This window comes from Chlorocebus sabaeus, chromosome 23, assembly GCF_047675955.1.
Source record: "Chlorocebus sabaeus isolate Y175 chromosome 23, mChlSab1.0.hap1, whole genome shotgun sequence".
In the NCBI taxonomy this organism is placed as follows: Eukaryota; Metazoa; Chordata; class Mammalia; order Primates; family Cercopithecidae; genus Chlorocebus; species Chlorocebus sabaeus.
This window is the reverse complement of record NC_132926.1, coordinates 1221814-1246103: the sequence shown is the minus strand read 5'-3', so window position 1 is coordinate 1246103 and position 24290 is coordinate 1221814. Positions and strand designations below refer to the sequence as shown.

Here is a 24290-nt window from a genome sequence, read left to right as displayed (position 1 = left end):
AAAAGAAGAAAAAAAAAGAAATTGGTTGTTTACAGTTGTTGTGCGGTCAGTGTGTTGTGAAGAATCTGTCTCCTGATTACAAACCTGTCAGTGGGGCTGCTCTGATGCGAGTGGATTATCAGAACTTACGAACAGCAGTGTCACTAAAATTGGTATACAACTCCCCACTGCTAAATTTGACTAACTTAAAAAAATTAGAAAAATCCACTATGAGTGATATTTCAGGCCTGACCATGGGCAATTTTCAAAAGCGTTTCCTGGAAGGCCTCCTCCTCCTAGCGGACTGGGAGTACAACTAATGCTTTGCAATCTGAGGAGAGTTTCAGGTGAGCCCTCAGGCCCCTCCAAGCTGTCCTGGTCTTTACATATTTGCATTTCTAGCCCAGACATTTTAATTCTCAGGATTTCAGGCCTCGGGCAGGACTTTCAAAGTGCCTTGTATCAAAGAGGAGAATGTGGGGTTCTAAGGGGAAAAGGAGTCAGGCTGGTGGGACCAGGTGAAAGCAAAAAAAAAAAAAAAAAAGAAACTATAAACATGCCTTTTTCATGTCTAGAAAATTTAAACAAAAGAGACAGCAGAGAAGCTACAGGTCTGCCTTTCTTTGTCGTCCTGGACATACAGTCCAGGATATATGGCCCAGAACATTTGGCCTTTCTGCCCAGATAACATCCATAACTCACAGACTTCCTGCTTATCACCAAACACCTCAATTTATCAAACATCCCAGCTGACAAAAGAATATAAGTTAGGCTCCTTGCCACCTTGGTGTTATCAATCAGCCCAAGTTCCATTCTATAAAATCCCCAACGAGCCTTTTTTTTCTTGCAGTTAGCTTCCCTCATGCTAACTTGCCCATTGCCTTCCTTGCAAAGTATTTTCCCACTTTCTCTAATAAATCTGCCTTTCTCTACCGTCAACCAGCTTGGTAAATTCTTTTACTCCCACGCCACTGGCTGTCATTCCTCCATGACAGAAAAGGCAAACTCCAAGACACTTTTCTCTACTCTGTCTTAGTATCCAGTATCTTACACCCTAATTCCTCCTCCCTACACCCCCTTCCTGAGCTCCAGATTCATAAAGCTGCGAAGCCTTTTGTTCAGCCCTCCATCAATCGTGAGTCAGCCCCACACGTGCGATGATCCATCTGCCCCTCAACTGGAATATTCCATTTCATGGGGGAGGATGAAACAGGGAGGAGTTGGCATCTTCCTCGGTTTAGCTCTTGCTTGTACTTTTGTAGCAACTGATCAGAGGCTTCACTATTATTTTAATTTGGATCATCATTCCTTTGGTCTGTTACTCCTACACCTGGCGGCTCAGCTCTCTCTCTACTTTAGTAGCTGAGCTCCTGAAAAGTTTTTCATCAGAAGCAGTTCTGTCTTACTTCATCATAACTGGTGCCTAGGAATAGCAACGCATATACAGTAGTTGCTAAAAAATGGCAAATGACAAAAAGGCCATGGGAAGGCTTTTGCCAAAGGTCGTGGTTTCAGTGTTTGTGTGTGTAAGAGAGAATGGGTGGGGGGTGGACTGAATGCACTTGACTCAGAATTGCTGTGGCTCTGGGATATGATCTTTGCTTTAAACTCTTCCCTGTTTTCTCCCCAGCACTGGGCTCAGTTCCTCTCATTTCCATCGTGGGATATGTTGACAGAGGCATCCAGCTACTCTGTCAGTCCTCGGGCTGGTTCCCCCGGCCCATAGCGAAGTGGAAAGGTCCACAAGGACAGGATTTGTCCGCAGACTCCAGGACAAACACGAACATGCATGGCCTGTTTGATGTGGAGATCTCCCTGACCGTCCAAGAGAACGCTGGGAGCATATCCTGTTCCATGCAGCATGCTCATCTGAGCCAAGAGGTGGAATCCAGGGTACAGATAGGAGGTGAGTAGGGAGGGGAGGAGAAGAGGAGGAGGAGTGGATGCTTGAGTAACTCAGAGTGAGGACAGGAGCCTCTATCTTGGCATTGTTGTTTTATCTTTCTCAGTTTTAATGATTTATTTTAAACGTTTAAAATCAATGAGATGTAAAAATAAAGTTATAAACATTTGGTTAGGTGGAAATAGAATTGTTTATAATTCCAGAGGAGTAGAATTAAGTATTTCCTTCCCCTATGATGGTTAATTTTTTGTGTCCACTTGACCGGGTCATGATTTGCTCAGATTTGGTTAAGTATTATTCAGGATGTTTCTGTGAGGGTGTTTACACATAAGATTCACATTTAAATTGGTAAACTGAGTAAAGAAAATTACCATCCATAATGCAGGTGGGCTTACCCAATCAGTTGAAGACCTGAATAGAACAAAAGGTTGACCTTTCCCTAAGTGAGAGAATGATGTTGCATGAGAGCCTTGAAACTGGGACACTGGCTCTTCCTGGCCTCAGAGCAGGCTGCTGGCCTTCAGACTCAAACTGAACCACTGGCTCTTTCTATGTCTTGAGCCTGCGAACTTTTGGACAGGACTGACACCATTGGCTCTTCTGGTTCTCAGGTCTTCTGGTTTAAACTTAAACTAACCATTGGTTCCCCTGGGTCTCCAGATTGCTGACTCACCCATGAGTTGGGAACTAAAAGACCTTCCATGATGTATGCGAGCCAATTCTTTATACTAAATCTCTCCGTCTCTCCTCTTCCTTTCTCTCTTTATCTCTATCTTTCTCTCTCAAATATATAGAAACAACAGGATGTATACATACATATATATGTATGTATGTATACATCCTAGTGGTTCTGCTACTCTGGAGAACTCTCGCTAATACAAATTTGGTACTAAGAGTATTTCTAGAGAAAAAGAATTTTAGGGATAACTTTTCAGTCATCCCTAAAATTCTAAAATTCTCTGAGCTGGGATTACTGTGCACACCTGTAGTCCCAGCTACTCAGGAGGCTGAGGTGGGAGGATCACTTGAGCCTAGGAGTTTGAGGCCAGCTTAGGCAACATAGCAAGACCCCGTCTTCAAACAAACAAAACAAAAAGCACTGAAAGTCCATGCTGTGATCTAGCAATACAGATATGCAAAATATCACCATTTGCGACCTGTAATTAACCATGGGTTGACTGGTGTATCATATTTTCAAACGTGTTTGTCGACCTAGTGAATAAGATGAGATTGGCTGGTTGCTCCTATTCTTGCTAGAAAAAGTGAGGAAAATGATGAAAGAAAATATGAGCAGAGGAATTTGAATTCTGAGTTTCTTGGTGTTGCATAAATAACATGAAAGCTTCCATGAGTGCCCTGAAAGAGACCCTTATTTTCTGTAGCCACAGGGCTAAGACTGCTGAAAACCAAATTCAGAACTAATCTGGCGACTGGCTGAACTACAGTGGAAATCCAAACCTGTTCCTCAGAATATCTGTCAATGTGAGGGGGCATTGACTGGGAAGAAATGAGATTCAGAAAGTTGAAATGGGGATGTATGGGAAGACTGATGGAGCTGGGGACAGTGAACCCTAAATGCTGATGAGTCTGCCAGTGAAAGCAGTCTCAGTCTCCGACTACCACCTTCATCTCAGGGGATTAACCCTGCATTGCCCAAAGAAACTGTAATGGCCTCCCTCCTGAGGCAGCTGCCATGCAAGACAATGCTGATTCTACTCAGGACCCACCCCTACCATCCCTCTTTGCTTCTAGACCTGTACCTAGGCTCAAGTTTCAACAGGACCCTAAAGTTGGAAAAAGTGCATGATGCATTAGAAAGTGAACCACACTCCAAAGGAGCTAGTTGATTTTTCTAATCTATACGGACCAGAAATCCAGAGAATCCATGTCAAATGATATTTAGGGTGTAAGGTGGCGGTACAAGGACATAAGGTTGGCTCAAACCACATGTAATGGCCTCACTAATCAGAGATTCTGCATTTAAGGTTGCAGCTCAGAATGTAAGAAAGGCTCTGTAGTTTGGTTGGCGGAAGCATGGATCAAAATGTGGCCCACAGGCCGGGCGTGGTGGCTCAAGCCTGTAATCCCAGCACTTTGGGAGGCTGAGACAGGCGGATCACGAGGTCAGGAGATCAAGACCATCCTGGCTAACCCAGTGAAACCCCGTCTCTACTAAAAAAATACAAAAAACTAGCTGGGCAAGGTGGCGGGCGCCTGTAGTCCCAGCTACTCGGGAGGCTGAGGCAGGAGAATGGCGTGAACCCGGGAGGCGGAGCTTGCAGTGAGCTGAGATCCGGCCACTGTACTCCAGCCTGGGTGACAGAGCGAGACTCTGTCTCAAAAAAAAAAAAAAAAATTGTGGCCCACAGAGAGTGACAGACAGGCATGCTGTTAGGAGCCTTTGCCAGGCCCCGTAAGTGAATCATGGCACAGGCCCTCAGGATTTAGGAGCAGAGCCCTGCCATTCTCTATGAATAACTACTATTCTTTTGAAAAATACATCTTGGGCTAGACCTTAGGAGAGACTGAACACTTAATCATGGGCCACCAAGTTGCAATGTGACTTGAATCAGTAAGAACATAAAATATTTGAACTACAAATTACCAAACCCAATTTAATAGATATTCGTAGAAGGCTGCACCCACAGCAAAGCATTGGAAGCACACATAGAACATAAATTATTCTCATCAGGCTCAAGCACATAAAATCGTTTACAGAAACTCTGAAGAAAATGGCATTGAGATATGGTTTTAGCGTTGTGCCTTCTCCAAAATTCATGTTGAAACTAAATCCCCAATGCAGCACTATTAAGAGGTGGGCTTTTTAGGAGGTGATTAAGTCCTGAGGACTACGCCCATATGACTGGGTTAGTGCCTTATAAAAGGGTTTGAGGGGGTGAACTTACCCTTTCGCCCCTTCTGCCATGTGAGGATACAGCGTTCATTGCCTTCAGAGGACACAGCACCAAGGTGACATCTTGAAACAAAGGGCAGAGTCCTCATCAGATGCCAAATCTCTTGATACTAGACCTTGGCCTTCCCAGCCTCCAGAACTATGAGAAATACATTTCTATTTTTTGTAAATGAGCCAGTCTGTAGTATTTTGTTATAGCAGCGCAAATAGACAAAGACTGGTATGATTCAAACGATGATTTCTAATCACAATATAATTAAATTCAATGAGAAAAAGAAAATTTAATATTCATATATGTTTGAAACTTTAAAAACATACTTCAAAAATAACTAAGCGGTCACTGAAAAAGTCATAATGATAATTACAAGTGTCTTATGACTGAATGATAATGAAACTATACATACAAACTATCATACAACTAAACCTTTTAAGAAGTGACATGATTAGGATGGTGAAAGGAGTTTTCAGTTCTCAAACTCCCACAGAAACACTAATTTTAACAACTACCATAAACAAAGGTATTTTTGTAGGAGTCTAGGAAGCCACTTGAGAGGTTTCAACTGGTTGATCAGGCAAAAAAGCCAAGAGCAGATGCGTGGAGGAAGGTAAGAACTGCTTCGTGCTACCTGCCTCACTGCTCTTCCAAGGTAACTCAGTGCCAAGACAGACTCCCTCAGCCCACAATTTTCGCCATGGGGAAAGTGAGAGCAAAGCGAATGTCCAGATTCCCCAGGTGTGTGGGATGCTGCCCAGGAAACCCATTTCTGTCTCATTTAATGCAGAACACTGAGGGGACCAGTGTGGCTGAATCACCTGGGGGCAGCTAGGAGCAGGGAAAGAGGAGGGGCTTATGGCAGCCAGTGCGTGGACCTGAACAACAAGCCACAGAACCTACTGGCCAGCTCCTGCACTCTACTAGGGGCGACCTCACAACCTGCTGACTACCCAACCAGCTGATACGTGCCCCCGGCCCTCCACACACCGCCCCCTGTGGCTGGAACCTCTTGGTCCATCACAGTCGGGCACGTGCTTCCCTGCAGCCAGGGTGCCTGAGCCTAGCAGATGTGCATACAAACTTCTGCAGTCAGAACACAGATAGCAATCAGCTTGACTCTCCTGGATTGAGAGAAGGTGCACAATCTTGAGTATTTTAGGGAATTGCCCTAGGGATAAATAAATGGAAGGCTCTCAGCAGCTAGCCTGCTTTGCAGGACTGAGAAAAGAAAATCCCAAGACTCCCTCTCACCAAGAAGGAACAAGAGGAGTAAAGCAGGTACATCCATAAAAAAGATTTGAGAGACTTCCAGAGTATCTAGCCAGGCTGACTGGTCAAGGTCTTTGTCTACCAAAGTCTGCCATACAGACTGGAGGAGGAGGAGTGACAGAAAGACCAAATACACTGTCAAACAGAATTCAACAGCACATTAAAAGATTCATTTACCATGATTAAGTGAGCTTTATTCTTGGAACATAAGGATAGTTCAACATATGCAAATCAATAAATACTACACTAACTAAGACAAAAACAACATGATCATCTCAATAGATGCAGAAAAAGCATTTGACGTCATTCAACACCCTTTCATGACAAAACCAACTTTCAACAAATTAGGTATAGAAGGAATGTAGCTCAACACAACAAAGGCCATGTGTAACATGCCCACAGAACATGTGCCCAGTGGTTGTCTTAGTCCACTTCATGCTGCTGTAACAGAATACCTGAGATTGGGTAACTGATAATGAACAGAGGTTTATTTGGCTCATGGTCCTGGAGGCTGGGAAGTCTAAGATCAAGGGATCACATCCTGTGAGGGCCTTCTAGCTGTGTAATTCCATGGAGGAAGGTAGAAGGGCAAGAGAGTAAGAAAGAGGAAGGAAGCTGCTTCTGCAAAAATGGCATTAATCCACTCATGAGGGCAGGATCCTCAGGATCCCCATGGCCTCGTCACCTCTTAGGGGTCCCACCTGTCCACATTATTGCATTGGGGATTAAGTTTTGAACACATAAACTTTGGGGATACATTGAAACCATAGTGATGATGAAAAATTTTTAAACAATAGCGAAATCTATGGAATGTAGCAAAAGCAGTTCTAAAAGTTTATAGCTATCAACATCTTCATTAAGAAAAAAGAAAGATCTCAAATGAATACCATAAGTTTATACCTCAAGACATTAGAAAAAGAAAAAACTAAGCCAAAATTTAGCAGAAGGAAGGAAAGAAATAATAATTAGAGCAGAAATAAATGAAATAGAAAAACAATAAAAAGATCAATAAAACTAAATGTTGTTTATTTGAAAAGATAAATAATATTGACAAGCCTTTACCTAGATTAACTAAGAAAAAAAGAGCTGACTCAAATAAATAGAATTATAAATAAAAGATGATACATTACAACCGGTACCACAGAAATAAGTATGAAATGTCATGAGACAATCCTAGTTCTCCCTCATCCACAGGGGTTACATTCCGAGATCCCCAGTGAATGCCACAAACCATGGATGGTACCAAACCCTATATATGCTATTTTTCATGTCTCAAATGGAACAGAGCAGGATGATAGAGATTTATTTCATCATGCTACTCAGAATGGTGTGCAATTTAAAACTTACAAGTTGTTTATTTCTGAAATTTTTCATTTAATATTTTTGGGCCACGATTGATCATGAGTAACTAAAATAATGAAAAGTGAAACCAAAGACAAGGTTAGACTATAGCGCTATGAAAAATTATAGGCCAACAAATTGGATAATCTAACAGAAATGGACACATCCCTAGAAACATACAACCTATAAAACCTGCTTCAGAATTTTTTAAAAAATACCAGACCAGGAATGAGTTAGAAATACAACTGAGAGTCAAAATCTTCCCGAGAAAGAAAATTCCATGACCAGATGGCTCTGTTGGTGAATTCTACAAAATATTTAAAGAAAAATTAATGCCAATACTTTTCAAATGCTTGCAAAATATTAAAGATGTGGGAATAATTCCAAACTCATTTTATGAGGCCACAATTACCCTGATACAAAAACCATATAAAAACACCACAAAAAAAGAAGAAAATTACAAGCCAATATCCCTGATAAACATAGATGCAAACATTTCCAACAAATATTAGCCAATCAAATTCATGATAAAAAGAATCATTACAAAGTACATTAAAAGAAACATTAAAAGAATCCCCATGATCAAATGGGATTTATCCCTGAGATGCAAGAATGTTTCAACACATGCAAATAAATACATATAATATATGATATTAACAGAATGAAGAGCAAATAATGTATAATTATGTTAACAAATTCAGAGAAAGCATTTGACAATATTCATCATCTTTTCATAATAAAAGCCAACAGATTAGGTAACAAAAGAATGTACCTCAACATAATAAAGATCACGTATGTGTCCGCAAAAAGAGTCAAACTCTATAAAACATTTAAAGAGGTTTATTCTGGGCCAAATGTGAGTGATCAAGGCCCAAGGCATAGTCTCAAGAGGTCCTGAGAAAATGTGCCCAAGGTAGTTGAGTTACAGCTTGATTTTATGTATATAAAATAGATTTTAAGTCAAAAACTGTAAAAAGGGACAAAGAAGATTATTATTTAATGATAAAAGGGTCAATTCAGCAAGAGGATATAGTGATTGTAAATATATATGAACCCAACACAGGAGCACCAAGATTCATAAAGCAAATATTACTAGATCTAAAGGGAAAGGTAGATCCCAATACATTAATGAATGTAACGTCTAGCTGAACTGTCTAGCTGTTGAAGCTGGGGACTTCAACAGTCCACACTCACCATTGGACAGATCATCCAGACAGAAAATCAACAAAGTAATATTGGATTTATTGTACACTATACACCAAATGAACCTAGCAGATATCTACATAACATTTTATCCACAAGCTGCAGAATACACATTCTTCTCATCAGCGCATGGAATGTTCTCCAGGATACATTTTATGTTAGGCCACAAAACAACCTCAAAAAAATGTTTTTTAAATAAAAATTGTATCAAGTATATTTTCAGGGCACAATAGAATAAAACGAGAAATCAATAACAAGAATACTGGAAATTGTACAAATACATGGAAATTAAACAACATTCTTCTGAACAACCATTAGCTCAATGCAGAAATTAAACAGAAAGTTAAAAAAACTCCTTAAAACAAATGAAAATATAAATACAACATACAAGCTGGGCACAGTGACTCATGCCTGTAATCCCAGCACTTTGGGAGGCTGAGGCAGGCAGATCACGAGGTCAAGGGGTCAAGACCAGCCTGGCCAACATGGTGAAGCACCGTCTCTACTAAAAATATTAAAAATTAGCTGGGTGTGGTGGCGCTAATCCCAGCTACTCGGGAGGCTGAGGCAGGAGAATCTCTTGAACCAGCAAGGCAGAGGTTGCAGTTAGCTGAGATCATGCTGCTGCACTTCAGCCTGGGTGAGAGAGCAAGACTTCATCTCAGAGGGAAAAAAAAAAAAAAAGAAACACAACATACCAAAACATATGGGATATAGTAAAAGCAGTACTAGGAGGGAAGTTTATAGCAATAAATGCCTACATCATAAAAAGTATAAATATTTCAAGTAAAAAAAAAACCCTAACAATTAGCCTCAAGAAATTAGAAGGGCAAGAAGAAACGAAGCCCAAATTTTGTAGAAGGAAATAAATATCGGAGGAGAAATAAACGAAATAAAGACCAAAATTATAATACAAAAGACCAACAAAATAAGAGTTTGTGTTTTGAAAAGATAAAATTGACAAACCCTTAGCTAGACTATGAAAAAAAAAGAGAAGACCCAAATAAAGAAAATTAGAAACCAAAAGGAGGCATTACAACTGATACCAGAGAAATACAAAGGATCATTGGAGACTATTAAGAAATATGCCCCGGGGCACAGCTGCTTATGCCTGTAATCTCAGCACTTTGGGAGGCCAAGGCAGGCAAATCACTTGAGGTCAGGAGTTCGAGACCAGCCTGGCCAACATGGTGAAACCCTGTTTCTACTAAAAAAGAAAAACCCACAAAAATTAGCCAAAGAAAGAGAAAGAGAAGGAAAGGAGGAAAGAAGGAAAGAAGGAAGGAAGGAAGGAGAGAAAGAAAGAGAAAACTAGTATATGCCAACAAATTGGAAAACGTAGAAGTAGATAACCTCATAAACACATGGAATATACAAAAATAGACTCAGGAAAAAACAGAAAACCTAATCAGACCAATAATGAGTAACAAATGTGAATCAGTGGTAGAAAGTATCCCAGCAAACAAAAGCTCAAAACAAGATATCTGACTTCACTGCTGGATTCTATTAAACGTTTAAAGATCTAACACCTTCTCTTCTTAAAGTATTACAAAAAGTTGAAGGGGTGGGAATTCTTCCAAACTCATTCCATAAGGACAGTATTGCCCTGATAGCAAAATCAGAAAAGAATACAACACAAAGGAGAATGCTACAGGCCAATATCCATTATGAACATAGATGCAAAAATTCTCAACAAAATACTAGCAATCCAAATCCAATAGCACATCAAAAAGAATATACACCATGATTAAGTGGGATTGATTCCTGGGATGCAAGGATGGTTCAACATATGGAAATCAATAAATGTGATATATCATATCAACAGAATGAAGACCAAAAAACATATGATCATCTCAATAGACATCAAAAAATATCTGATGAAATTCAACATTCCTGCATGATATAAACTCTCAACAGGTTAGATGTGGAAGAAATGTACCTCAACACAATCAAGGTCACATATGACAGACTCACAGCTAACATCATACAGAATGGGGAAAAGTTGAAAGCTTTTCAATAAGAACTGGAACAAGACAAGGATGCCCACTTTTACTACTCTTATTCAACCAAGTACTGGAAGTCCTAGCCAGAGCAATTAGGCAAGAGAAAAAAAAAAGAGAATCTAAATTGGAAAGGAGAAAGTCAAATTGTCCCTGTTCACAAACAACATGATCTATCTATATATATATAAAACTACAGATTCCACCAAAAAAAACCTCTTAGAATTGATAAATTCAGTAATGTTGCAGGATACAAAATCGACATATAAATTTAGTAGTGTTTCTACACACCGATAACAAACTAGTTGAAAAAGAATCAAGAAAGCAGTATCATTTACAATAGCTACAACAAAATAAAATACCAAGGAATAAGTTTAACCAAGGAGGTGAAGATCTATACAATAAAAACTAGAAAACATTGATGAAAGGAACTGAAGGGAACACAAACAAATGAAAAGATACCTCATGTTCCTGATCTAAAAGAATTAAGATTGGTAAAATGACCATACTACCCCAAGTGATCTACAGAGTCAATGCAATCCTTATCAGAATACCAAAGACATTCTTTAAAGAAATAAAAACCAAAATCCTAAAATTCCTATGGAGCCACAAAAGACTCCAAACAGCCAAAGCATCACTGAATAATTAACAAAGCTGGAGGTATCACATTATGGAGCTTCAAATACACTACAAAAGCACAGTAGCCAAGACAGCATGGTACTAGCATGAAAGCAGACACACAGAAGAATGAGACAGAATACAAAACCTAGATATAGATCCACATATTTACAGTCAGCTCACTTTTGAGAAAGGTGCCAAAAAAATATATATGAGAGAAAAGACAGTCTCTTCAAAAACTAGTGCTGCATTTGCTAGTATCCATATGCAGAAGAAAGAACTAACCCCTATCTCTCACCATATATAAAAATAAACTCTTGATGAATTAAAGGCTAAAATGTAAAACCTGAAACTATAAAGCTACTAGGAGAAAACATAGGAAAAATGCTTCAGGACATTGGACTAGGCAATAATTTTTTTAAATATATGATTTCAAAACCACAGACAACAAAAGCAGAAACGGATACATGTGATTATATCAAACTGAAAAGCTTTTGCACAGCAAAGGAAATAATTAACAGAGTGAAGAGGTAACTTACAGAATGGGAGAAAATATTTGCAAACTATACATCTGACTAGATATTCATATAAGGAACTCAAACAGCTCAAGAGTGAAAAACCCAAATAATCAAATCACAAAAGGGAAGATAGATTTCTTTCTTTTTTTTTTTTTTTTTTTTTTTTGAGACAGAGTCTCGCTCTGTCACCCAGGCTGGAGTGCAATGGCACAATCTCAGCTCACTGCAACGTCGGCCTCCTGGGTTCAAGTGATTCTCCTGCCTCAGCCTCCTGAGTAACTGATTACAGGCACCCGCCACCATGCCCAACTAATTTCTATATTTTTAGTAGAGACAGGGTTTCACCAGGTTGGCCAGGCTGGTCTCTAACTCCTGACCTCAGGTGATCCATCCAGCCTCCCAAAGTGCTGGGAATACAGGCATGAACCACCGTGCCCGGCCAGGATGATAGACCTTATAGACATTTCTCAAAAGAAAACATACAAATGAACAACAGACATATAAAAACTGTTCAATATCACTAGTCATCAGGGAAATGCAAATAAAAACTACAATTAGATAAAACATTACTCAAGTTAAAATTGCTATTATCAAAAAGACAAAAGATAACAATTGTTGTTGATGTGGAGAAAAGGAACACTTGCACACCACTGGTGGGATTTTAAATTAGTATGTTCATTATGAAAAACAGTATGGAGATTTCTCAAAAAATTAAAAATGAAACTACCATAGATCCAGCAAAGTACTGAGTATATCCAAAGGGAAGAAAATCAACATATTGAAGAGATCTGCACTCCTATGTTTATTTCAGTACTATTCAAAATAGCTTAGATATGGAATCAACCAAGTGTTTAACAAATTAATGAAAAGGAAATATGATGTATATACAAAATAGAATATTATTCAGTAATAAAAAGAGTGAAATCCTATTATTTGCAACAACATGGATGAACTTAGAAGACACTGTGTTAAGTACGTTAAACCATACATGATCTCACCCATAGGTAGAATCCAATAAATGTATCTCATAGAGGTAGAGAACCTAGAGGACATTATGTTAAGTAAATTAATCCAGACACAGAAATACAGATACCACATGATCTCACCCATATACGGAATCCAAAAAGTTTATCTGGTAGAAGTAGAGAAGTAGGGGTTACCAGAGAGTGCTGAAGCTGGGGACAGGGTCGAGGGAGGAATGGAGAAATGGTGTCCTATTGCATAGCAGAGTGACTGTAGTTAACAAGAATGTATAGTATATTTCAGAATAGCTAGAAGAGAGGATTTTGAATGTTCTCACCACAAAGACACGACAAGTATTTGAGGTGATGGAAATGATCTTCACACAATGTATACATGTATCACGACATCACATTGTACCACATAAATACGTACAGTTATTATGTGGAAATTAAAATTCTTTTAAAAAGCTGATCTCATAGAAGTAGAAAGTGGAACAGTGGTTACTAGAGGCGGTAAGGGTAGAGGGATTGCGGGGGATGAGGAGAGGTTGTTCAGGCACAAAATTACATTTAAATGGCAACAATAAGTTCCAGTCTTCCGCTGCACAGTAGGGTAACTATAATTACCAATTACATATTACATATCTCAAAATAGCTAGAAAGGAGGATTTTGAATGTTCTCACCTTAAAGAAATGATTGTTTTAGGTGATACCTTAATTTGATCATTACATATTGTATACATATATCAAAACACCATTTTGTACTGTAAATATGAACAATTATTACATCAATACAAAGTAAAATAAAACTTAAAAAATTGAACACAAATAAAGAAAATATATTCTATGTTCAAGAATTGGAACAATTAGCACTGTTAAAATATTCATACTACCCAAAGCTATCTACAGATTCAACACAATCTCTCTCAAGATTCTGTCACTTTTCACAGATAAAGAAAAAAGCAATCCTTAAATTCATATGGAACCACAAAATAAACGGCCAGAGCAATCTTGAGCAAAAGTAACAAAGTTGGAGCCCCTATACTCTGATTTCAAAATATAAAGTGATTATAATTAAAACATCCTGGGGGCTGGCACAAAAGCAGACACATGACTCAATGGAACAGTATGGAAAGTTTAGAAATACACCCATGTGTTTATGAACAACTGATTTTTGAAAAAGGTGCCAAGAACACAGGATGAAGAAAGGACAGTCTCTTCAACAAATGATATTGAAACAAGTGGATATCCACATGCACACGTATGAAACTGAACCCTTATCTCACACCATGTACAAAAATGAACTCAAATTAGATTAAAAAGTTAAATGTAAGACCTGCAACTATAAAACTACTAGAAGAAAACATATGGCAAAGCTCCATGATGCTGATCTTGGCAATAATATTTTTGAATATGACATAAAAAGCATAGACAACAAAAGCAAAAATAGGCAAATGGGATTACATCAAACTAAAAAGCTTCTGTGTAGCAAAGAAAACAGTTAACAAGGTGAAGGACAGCCCACAGAGTGAGAGAAAATATTTGCAAACCAAACAGCTGACAGGGGATTAATATACAAAATATATAAGAAATTCAAACAGCTCAATAGCAAGAAAACAAATAACCCGATCTTAAAAATGGGCAAAGACCTAAACAAACACTTCTCAAAATAATATTTAAGTGGACAACAGGGAGGGTGTATGCTTGCGTTAACTCTCTTCTTCCACCTAGTTGCACTCCTGAGAGCAAGATGGGCCACCAGCAGCTGTACTGGAGCCACCCGTGAAAATTCGGTCAGGGTCCTTCTCTTCTCGAGTCTGCTCAAACCGGCACGGTCTGATCCGGAAATACGGCCTCAATATGTGCTGGAAGTGTTTCCATCAGTACGCAAAGGATATAGGTTTCATTAAGATGGACTAAGTGATCTTCCTTGAATGGATTATCCAAGGCATCTATGCAATGAAAAACCACGATAGCTCTTTGCACATAAACATTAATAAATAAATAAATGGACAACAGGTACATGAAGAAATGCTCAGCATCGCTAATCATTGTGGAAATGCAAATTAAACCACAATGAGATATCACCTTACACCTCTTTGAATGACTGTTATCAAAAAGATTAAAGATAAGAGTTGGCAAGGATGCTGAGGAAAGGAACTCTTGTACATTATTGGTGGGAATGTAAATTAGTATGGTCATTATGGAAAACAGTATGGAGTTTTCTCAAAAAACTAAAAATAGAACTGCTCCATGATTCAGCAGTCCTACTTGTGGGAATATATGAAAATGCACTGTAATCAATATGTTGAATGAATAGCTGTATTACTCACAATTGCTAAATTCAATCTAAGTGTCCATCATCAGATGAATGGGTAAAGAAAATGTGATCTATAAATACAATGGAATATAATATTTAGCCTTTAAAAAAAGGATGGACATTTTGTCGTTTGTAATTCCGAGGATAAACCTGAAGGACATTATGCTAAGTGAAATAAGCCAAGCTCAGAGAGATGAATCTCTCGTGATCTGATATATGTCAAAGCTAAAAAAGCTAAACTCAACAATAGAGAGTAGAATGTTACCAGAGGCTGGGGCAGAGGGCTAGAGAGAATGGGGAGTTGTTGGTCAAAGGGTGCAAAGATTGAGATAGACAAGAGGAATATGTTTTGAAGTCTATTGAACTACAGGGTGACTGTAGTCAATAATAACATATTGTATATTTCAGAATAACAGAAATAATAAAATTTAAGTGTCTCATCCTAAAAATGATAAGTAAGGGAGATGATGGATGTATTAATTAGCTTGATTTAATCACCCCACATTGTAGGCATGTATCAAAGAGTCACACTGTGCCCGTTAACATGTATGAGGTTTGTCAGTTTAAATAATAGTAAAAGGAGGGAAGAGATATTTTTTCAGGCAAGAAGATGCAAATATTTTAAGGTATCAGTTCTCTCTGAATTGATTTATAGATTCAGTGCAATTCCATTCAAAATCTCAGCAGAATTTTCTTAGAACTTGACAAGTCAATACAAAAATTTATGTTGCAGAGCAAATGGCCACGACTGCCAAGGCACAACTAAATAAGAAGTGAGGAAAATTAGCCTAGTTTATACCAAAACATATCCTGGAACTGTGGTGATTAAGCCACTCAAAATTATTGGCACAAGTAAACAAATGGCACAGAGCAGAGAGCCAGAAACAAATCCAACCTAAACAGAAAGCTTACTGGGTCAGAGGTGACGGTGTGTGTATTAGTGTGGAAAGGAAGGTCCATTCAGTAAATGTTGGCACAGTTGTTATCTGTTGAGAAGAAAATTAAATAGAACCACTACTGCATGTTATAACAAAAATAAAATCAAAGTGTTAAACCTATGGGAGAATTTATAGAAACCTATTTCTTCCATTTTCAGGAACAAAGTGAGTCCTTAAAGAAGAATTGAATTGTGTCCTTTGTTCACCGATAACTAAAATGTCTGTGGGATTGTTTTTCAGATACCTTTTTCCAGCCTGTATCATGGCACCTGGCTACCAAAGTACTGGGAGTACTCTGCTGTGGCCTATTTTTGGGCATTGTTGGACTGAAGATTTTCTTCTCCAAATTCCAGGGTAAGCGAGAGGGAGAAGCATGGGCCGGCGACTTATTCATCGTTCCAGCAGGGACAGGATCAGAGATGCTCCCACATCCCAGCTGCTTCTCTTCCTCTAGTCCTAGCCTCCAGGGGCCCAGGCCCAAAAAAGTAATCACCCTTCTGTAGGGTATTCGAACAACTCTTCCTCTGCAAATATCAACTACGACAGGCCCTTGCTACTTCATTTAGGCCAAATAATAAGAGGATGAATGATTTTCAGTACCTACAGAGCTTGGATAATTTTCCATGAACACCACCAAGACTCCTATTAAAAAGTTTTAATGTGGCGAACAAATTCATAAAGGAAGAAGTCAAAGTGACTGACAATAAGATAAAATTATATTCAGTCTCAATAAGACTTTTCGCCCCCAAAACCAATTTCTTCCTCCATGGGAGTGACACTTCCCCCCGGGGATGAGGCCGCCCCCGCCTCCCCTCCCAGCTGCCTTCTCCCACCTCCATCCCCCCGCCTCCCCTCCCAGCCGCCTTCTCCCATCTCCATCTCCACCTCCACAGCATCCCAGCTGTTGTCCCTCTCCTTAGCATGAACCTTCCTGATCTCTTGCTCCCCCCCAGACAGCTACACTCCGTGCAGGGGCTGCGGAGACGAGCACATGTAAGTGTTCTAGGAGAGGCCCTGCCCTTCACACCTGCAGCTTGTCTCACCTGTGCAAGCAGCCAGGGTCATGTTTGTACCTTGCACATTCCTGTGTCCACCACTGAATATACTTTTTCTGTTTCAGGGAAAATCCAGGCAGAATTGGGTAAGTGTGTGTCACGTCCTGAGCCTCCCACACATGGTTCTCCCGGGTCCCTCCCTGATCCGCAGCGTGAGCCTCTGGAGACCCTGGCTCCAGGCTGGACAGGAAGTACCGGCAGGTGCAGGAGAGCAGCTGCCGCGCTCTCTCCATCCACTGCTAATGAGTTGCCCCTCAGATATCTGGAGGGCTTAGGATAGGCCTCAGGGCCTGGAAGTCCCGTCTGTGCCTGTTGCCCGTTGGTCCGTTCTGTGTGTGGTGGGGGGAGGTGTTGATCACGAGCTCTGAGGGTGTGTGGACCACAGGGAGGAACCTGAGAAAAATTGGTGGGTGATCCTCAACCGCCCTGGCCTGATGCTTTGAGACTTTACCCAGTCCTGTATCAACCACTAAATCGTCTGCTTTTTGTTTCGTGGAAACTGCAGGATAAACTGGTTGAGAGTGTTATCACATGCAGGGCTTTCCTGCCACGCTCTCCTTGGGCCCTGCTCTGTGATGTCAGCCTCTTCTGTGTGTTTTGTTTTTGTTCTTGTTTTTCAGACTGGAGAAGACAGCACAGACAGGCAGGTAAAAGAAAATATTCCTCTTCCCACATTTATGACTCCTTTCCAAGTCTCTCGTTTATGGATTTTTATATCCTGAGGCCCATGGGTCCCTGCAGAGCCAAGCTTGTGATGGGAACTCTGAAACTGCAGATTCTGGGGGAGGTGCATTTTGTAGAGAAGCCCCACAGCCTTCCTCAGATCTCTGGAGGGCCCACAACACTCAAAAAAGGTCCCAATCCTTGGTCTCTCCCTTCTCCCTGAGCCCTGTTTCCCAGCTGAGCACTGAACTGCCTGCTCTGTCTGCTTGCTTTCAGAATTGAGAGATGCCCGGAAATACGCAGGTACCAATGCCTGGTCGGGTGACAGTGGGACAGAATCTCAGGTGGACATGAGAGGGCGAGCTGAAGAGGGACAGATACGGGAACACAGAGTGATGCTGAGACCCATCCTGCCTGCAGATGGAGAAACTGGAATGCTTGATAGCTCCCAAGAGTGCAGTGCCCCCAGAGACACTTCTTCCCCTGGGTCTAGAAGGGGAGAAGACAAGGGCTGGGTAAACGGGAGATAGGGGGTGTCTTTGGCACAGTTTCAGGGAATTGAGGGCACTAGTGACTGGTTGGGGTCTGAGCTGGGGGAAGGAAGTGAAGTCAGGCAGAAAATTCTGAGTAGGAGGAAGTTAGATAGTAGGGTCCCTCCAGCTCTTATGAAACAAATAGTTTTATGTGTGAAGGGACAGTGGCAGGGTTGGGTGATATGCCGAGATTGGGACGTCATATTGGGACATTTCTAGACATTGATGGGTCCTCCAGGCTGCACTGGTGATGAGAGAATCTGAAAGGCAGTGTCTGAGGGAGGCTCAGGTCCGGGGCCTCACCTATGCCACCCGGAGCCAGTCTGCAGTGGGAGGGTCAACCTCTTGTTCCAGCCCAGATTTCCTCTTCAGTAACTCACGCTTCCTCTCTCCCCCACCGCACCCCAGTGGAGGTGACGCTGGACCCAGAGACGGCTCACCCACAGCTCTGCGTTTCTGATCTGAAAACTGTAACCCATAGAAAAGCTCCCCAGGATATGCCTCGCTCTGAGAAGAGATTTATAAGGAAGAGTGTGGTGGCTTCTCAGAATTTCCAAGCAGGGAGACATTACTGGGAGGTGGACGTGGGACACAATCAAAGGTGGTACGTGGGAGTGTGCCGGGATGACGTGAACAGGAGGAAGAAGAATGTGACTTTGTCTCCCAATCATGGGTACTGGGTCCTCGGACTGAATGCAGAAAATTTGTATTTCACGTCAAATCCCCATTTTATCAGCCTCTTCCCCAGGACCCCTCCGACACAAATAGGGGTCTTCCTGGACTATGAGTGCGGCACTGTCTCCTTCTTCAACATAAATGACCAGTCCCTCATTTATACCCTGACATGTCGGTTTGAAGGTTTATTGAGGCCCTACATTGAGTATCCCTCCCATAATGAGCAAAATGGGACTCCCATAGTCATCTGCCCAGTCACCCAGGAATCGGAGAGAAAGGTCTCTTGGCAAAGCGCCTCTGCAATCCCAGAGACAAGCAACAGCGAGTTCTCCTCCCAGGCAACCACGCCCTTCCTCCCCGGGAGTGATGCGTAGGACGAATCATACCTCACATTCTTCTTTAGGATACTAAGGTTTCTCTCCCAGACCCGAGGTCCCACAGCGGCCAGCCAAGGTGGCTCCCAGATGAAGGGGGACTGGCTTGTCCATATGGGAGCCAGGGGTCATGGCTGCCCTGAGTGGGGAGGGAAGAAGGCTGACATTAGATTTAGTTTGCTCTCACTCCATCCAGCTAAGTGATCTTGAAATAGTCACCACCTCTCAGGTGAGGAACAATCAGGAATTCCCATCTCACAGGCTGTGGTGCAGATTAAGTAGACAATGAATGTGAATCATGCTTAGATCTTGTTGATGACAGAGTGTATCCTAATGGCTTGTTGATTATATTACACTTTCAATAAGGTCTTTGCTTGTTTCTTTCACATGAATTTATTGTTCCGTACTTCAAATCACCCATGAAACAGGCACCTGCTCTGTGCCAGAGCCAAGGAATTATAGGGAAGGGGGCACTTCCATTTCATTCTATAGAGCCCACATTACCTTCATACCAAAACCAGACAAGGACATTACAAGAAAAGACAGGAAAACTACATGTCCATATCCCCCATGAACTTAGACACAAATATTCTAATTAAACTTTTAGCAAACTGAATCCAGCAATACATTCCAAGAATAAGACATCACTACCAAATGTGGTTTTTCTCATATGTGGCTTAATATTCAGATATCAACCAGTATAATTAACCACATCAACAAACTGAAAAAGAAAACGATACAATCATTTTGACAGATGCAGGAAAAATTACACCTGTGAGCAAAGAAGCGACACAGATGACAAGCCACGAAAAGACGCTCCACATCACTGACGGGCCCACGAAAAGACGCTCCACGTCACTGGCAGGCCCACGAAAAGATGCTCAACATCATAGTAATTGAGAAAACTCAAAACAATAACGAGATACCATTCCTACCTATTGGAGTGGTAATACAATTACATGGAATGATCATACCCAGTGTTGGCCAGAATGTGCAGAAACGGAGACTCACACCCTGCTGATAGGAATGTAAACGGGTGTAAAAATGTAAAAACGATTTTGGAAAACTAGCAGTTTCTTTAAAAGTAAACAGTCACCTAATGTATGGTCCAACCATCCCACTCTTAAGTATTTGCCAAGAGAAAAGGAACTGCATGTCTTGACAAGGCCTCGTGCATCAATATTCACAGAACCTCATTCCTAATAGTTGAAAGGTGGAGACAGCCAGGATACTAACAACAGATGAGCAGATAAGCGAACCGTGGTGCATCCACGCATCAGGCGCACCGTGACAATCAAAAATGAACTCTTCAGAAGGGCAGTGAAGGGTCGTCACACAGCTGTTGTGGGTGCAGGAGGTGGTGGACTCTGTGGTGAAGAGTCTGGACAGAGAATACCCAGTAGATCCAGGTGAGCAGCCTGAGACTCAGCCAAGGCGTGGCCAAGGCAAAAGACCAGAAAGGCAAAGGCTCCCGGCCTCCCAGGTGGCCTCATGTTCCGCTGCAGTGCCAGCTGTTGTGAGGACAGTCAGGCATCCACGCAGCAGGTGCAGCAGTGCACTGAGCACTGCCAAGCGCCTCTGACTCAAGCCTAGGCCTTGGTGACCAGCGAGCTGGAGACGTTCCGGGACCACCTGGCCCGGTGCCTCCTGCATTGCTGTGACAAAGCTGAAGATTCAAGCAGGGAGTAAGGAGCTTCAGGTGAAGCAACAACTGGACGGCTGAGTGACCAAGTGTGTGGATGGCCACGTACACCTCATCCCGACTATGAGCAAGGAAATGAAGGAGTCTCTCTTATCCTCTGAGAAATAAAAGTCTTTGCCAGTGGCCCTTTTAAGAGGCTTTGTTTTTTAGTTTGTTGTTTTTCCAGTTTATGTATAAAGTGCTCTTCAGCTTTGGGGTAATCATTTTTGGTTTGGTAAACACAGTAATTGAAACTTGCCTAAATGTTAATTTTTAGAGGACTCTGAGGAAACCAGATTGGCCATGGATAGATGGTGATGAAGTGAGAAACACTTCAGCAAAGGATGGAACAAATTAGTGACTGACTTATTACCCATCCTAGCAAAAACAGCCACTTAGCTAAGAGTCTAAGCTCTCCTCTCAAATCTAGAATGTCTTGGTGGGAAGGTGGGAGATAAGGAACTTATAAATAACTAAATCAAGTGGGATTTTGAGTTTACTTGTCCCTGTTCTACCCACACCCAGGAAAATTAACTGGAGTGTTAATAAATAACTCTATCTCATACTCTTTTCTCTTTTTGGCCACATCTCAAGCTGATAAAGGATATTGACGGTGTGGGTGAGTGATGAAACTGAAGTGCTTGTCTACTGCAGTAATTCTCAGCTAGAATTGTGCATTACAGTGACCTGGGGGAATTTTGTTAAAAGTCTACATATGTAGGCTTTCCCCTGAAGATTTTGATGTAACTGAGCTAATAAGGTCTGAAAATGTATAGTTAAAAATATTTTCTTGAAGCCACACACAGTGGCATGTTTCTATAGTCCCAGCTACTCAGGAGGCTGAGGTGGGAGGATTGTTTGAGCCTAGGAGTTTGAGTCCAGCCTGAGAAACACAGTAAGACTCTTTTCTCTTACAACAGCAACAGCAAAAAAAAAAAAAAAAAAAAAAAGAAAGAAAAAAATAAATACCTCAGGGTTTGAATATACTCCTGATTAAGAACCACAGAATAGATAAGTGCAGTATATAAATTCCTGTATCTCAAAAACATAAGAAATCTCTAAAAGAGTTGGCATTTGATAGGTGCTACTTTCTTCACAGTTCTCCTTTCCAATAACGTTACCCTGACTTATCTGTCTTTCTCTGCGTTTGTGACTAGAAAGTGAAAGAAAATATTGTTGGCAATATCTCTCAGCTTACAGAATAACACCTTTTCCTTCCCACCATGAATCATTCACTGCTGTTCAGAGAGTCTTTAGCAATTTTCTTGTGAATAGTCTTTCAACAGGTAAAGGCTGACCCTTTCACAATTTCATGTTCCTTTGTTACCATTCAAGTGATTATGTGTCCACAAATGTTCATTACAAGTGAAATTTTCTCATTTAGATTAGTAGCAAATCCTGAACCTTTTTTTTTTTCATTTGAAGTTGTATTATGGACTATCTCAGTATGTCTGTTAAGTTTATGGAGCTTTGGCATAATCAGGATGTCAGTTTTAAACACTGAAATCCATGAAGTCAATGAGAATACTATAGGAATTCTTTTAATAAGTTCGTTTCAGCAGTCTTATGAACTAATTATCTATTTGGTTAACAATCTGGGAAAATGGTATACAAACAGATTTCAAATGAATAAATTTTGGGAAAATTCTTAAGGTGGGTATTATGAGTCTTAACAGCAACTTTTATTTCATATATATATATATATCAGGGGCTGATTTTTATATAAAACATGATACTAGAGAAAGAAAAAGTTTCATACGCAAATACTTGGTTTATACAAAGTCATTTAGTAACCCATTCATAGAAAATATAAATGCACAAAGGCTATAGTCTAACTAAATGTGGCACATAGATTTGTTTATTTGCCTCTTTAAATTGAGTCAACATGTAAAATTTAGCAGACTCATGCAGGAATCTGGACCTCAGGCTTGTCTCAAGAATCAAATCTGGTGTCCCCCAAACCCCATCACTGCTTGGTTTGCTGTGCAGAGGTTGCCCTGTGTAGGAGGCACATATTCTCCAGTTTGCCACTGTGCCCACCTGAGTACTTCACTTACGTAGGTAACCTCCTCCATCCTTATAAGTATTTGAGTTTACAACTTCTGTTTTATATTATATTTTCATAAAGATTTCAAGATTTTCAAGACGGTGTATATTGGTTATATAGTCTGTAGTTTATAAATCCCTCAATTGTGGGGTAGAATTTTAGAATTCAAAAGTTTTTTTTTTACTCTTTTTTTAAATATATATGCCACAAATAGTCATCTGCTTGTAAGAATGCCTAGAAGCCTTTTTAGGTTATTCCTGGTGAGAGTTGGCTAGTTTATGAATATTGCAGACACTATATCATTCTTCTCAGCAATGTCCCTTAAAAATGTAAGTGACTTACTGGCTTTTATTATGCTAGAAATAAGCCATATACATCAATATTAAAATTTTTATTGATAATCCATTGTAATTTCATTTCCGATTTATATTTTGCTAAAGTAAAAAAATGTTAAATAGCAATTTAAATGGAAACCAATAAAAATGGATTTAAAAAGTAAAGTTGCATTAGCATCCCAGGATTATCGTTATAATTGACAATAAAATTTCTTACTGAGCTTTGCTTTTTTAATATTTGTTTTCAAACATTTTTAACCTGTCTCTCTTACACAGAATATACTGAGCTTTCTAACAGTTAAGATAAAAATCTATCCTCTTGTATTAGGAGAAATCCCATGGACTATTTAATAATAATGAAAATAAGTGCATTTGAAGCCAGTCTCTTAATTCAGAGCTCATTTCCTTAGTGACCCATTTGAATCAGGAGTGCCTGACATTGGGATCTGGGATCCTGACACCATTGATAGACGTAAATCAAGCAAGTTTGTACCACCCAGAGGAAACCTCCACCTGAATTGGGAAGTTCTGGCAACTGTATCCCCGAAACTCTAGTTCCTAAAATGTTAATATTTGTCACAAAAAGTATTGTCAAATTGGGATTAGGCAAAGTTGAAGGGATTTCTTGATTCTTGGCCATATAGTACAGTTTTGTAATACTTGTCAAATGCAGATGATCATCTCATCTTTCTGTTGGGATACAGTTCTTCTGGTAAAACAAATATTCTTTGGTACATAGTTTAAGAAACGTTAACTTGCATCGCTTTCATGGGACCAAAAAACAAGACAAGCCAGGTTTTGTCTTGTATGTCAGTTGGAGAGGACCAAGAAGATGCAGCCTCTAACACAGACCTGCTGGCTCTGAGTTGAGGAAGTAGAGAAGGAATGGTAGTTGTTCAAGTCAGGTTTTGACATTTATGAGTTTTCTGCCCTTGGTGTGATTGATGAGCTCAGGAATAGTGAACAA

The 24290-nt window shown here is 40.4% G+C and overlaps 1 protein-coding gene and 2 pseudogenes across 9 annotated transcripts in view; all 3 read left to right on the top strand.

Moving 5' to 3' along the window:
- LOC103245133 (butyrophilin-like protein 8) overlaps nt 1–21314 on the top strand; it is a 59257-nt gene extending 37943 nt beyond the window's left edge. For all 9 annotated transcript variants that reach the window (XM_037992728.2, XM_037992727.2, XM_008015571.3 and 6 more), the window contains 6 exons: nt 1610–1885; nt 16201–16314; nt 17081–17101; nt 17636–17662; nt 17955–17981; nt 18620–21314. In XM_037992728.2, coding sequence (XP_037848656.1) covers nt 1610–1885; nt 16201–16314; nt 17081–17101; nt 17636–17662; nt 17955–17981; nt 18620–19260 — 1106 coding nt within the window. In that variant the 3' untranslated portion in view covers nt 19261–21314. The remainder of the gene's footprint in view (nt 1–1609; nt 1886–16200; nt 16315–17080; nt 17102–17635; nt 17663–17954; nt 17982–18619) is intronic.
- Nucleotides 14286–14744, top strand: LOC140709894 (small ribosomal subunit protein uS14-like; annotated as a pseudogene).
- LOC140709941 (protein FAM136A pseudogene) lies at nt 20752–23558 on the top strand (annotated as a pseudogene).
- Nucleotides 23559–24290: the final 732 nt, after the last annotated feature.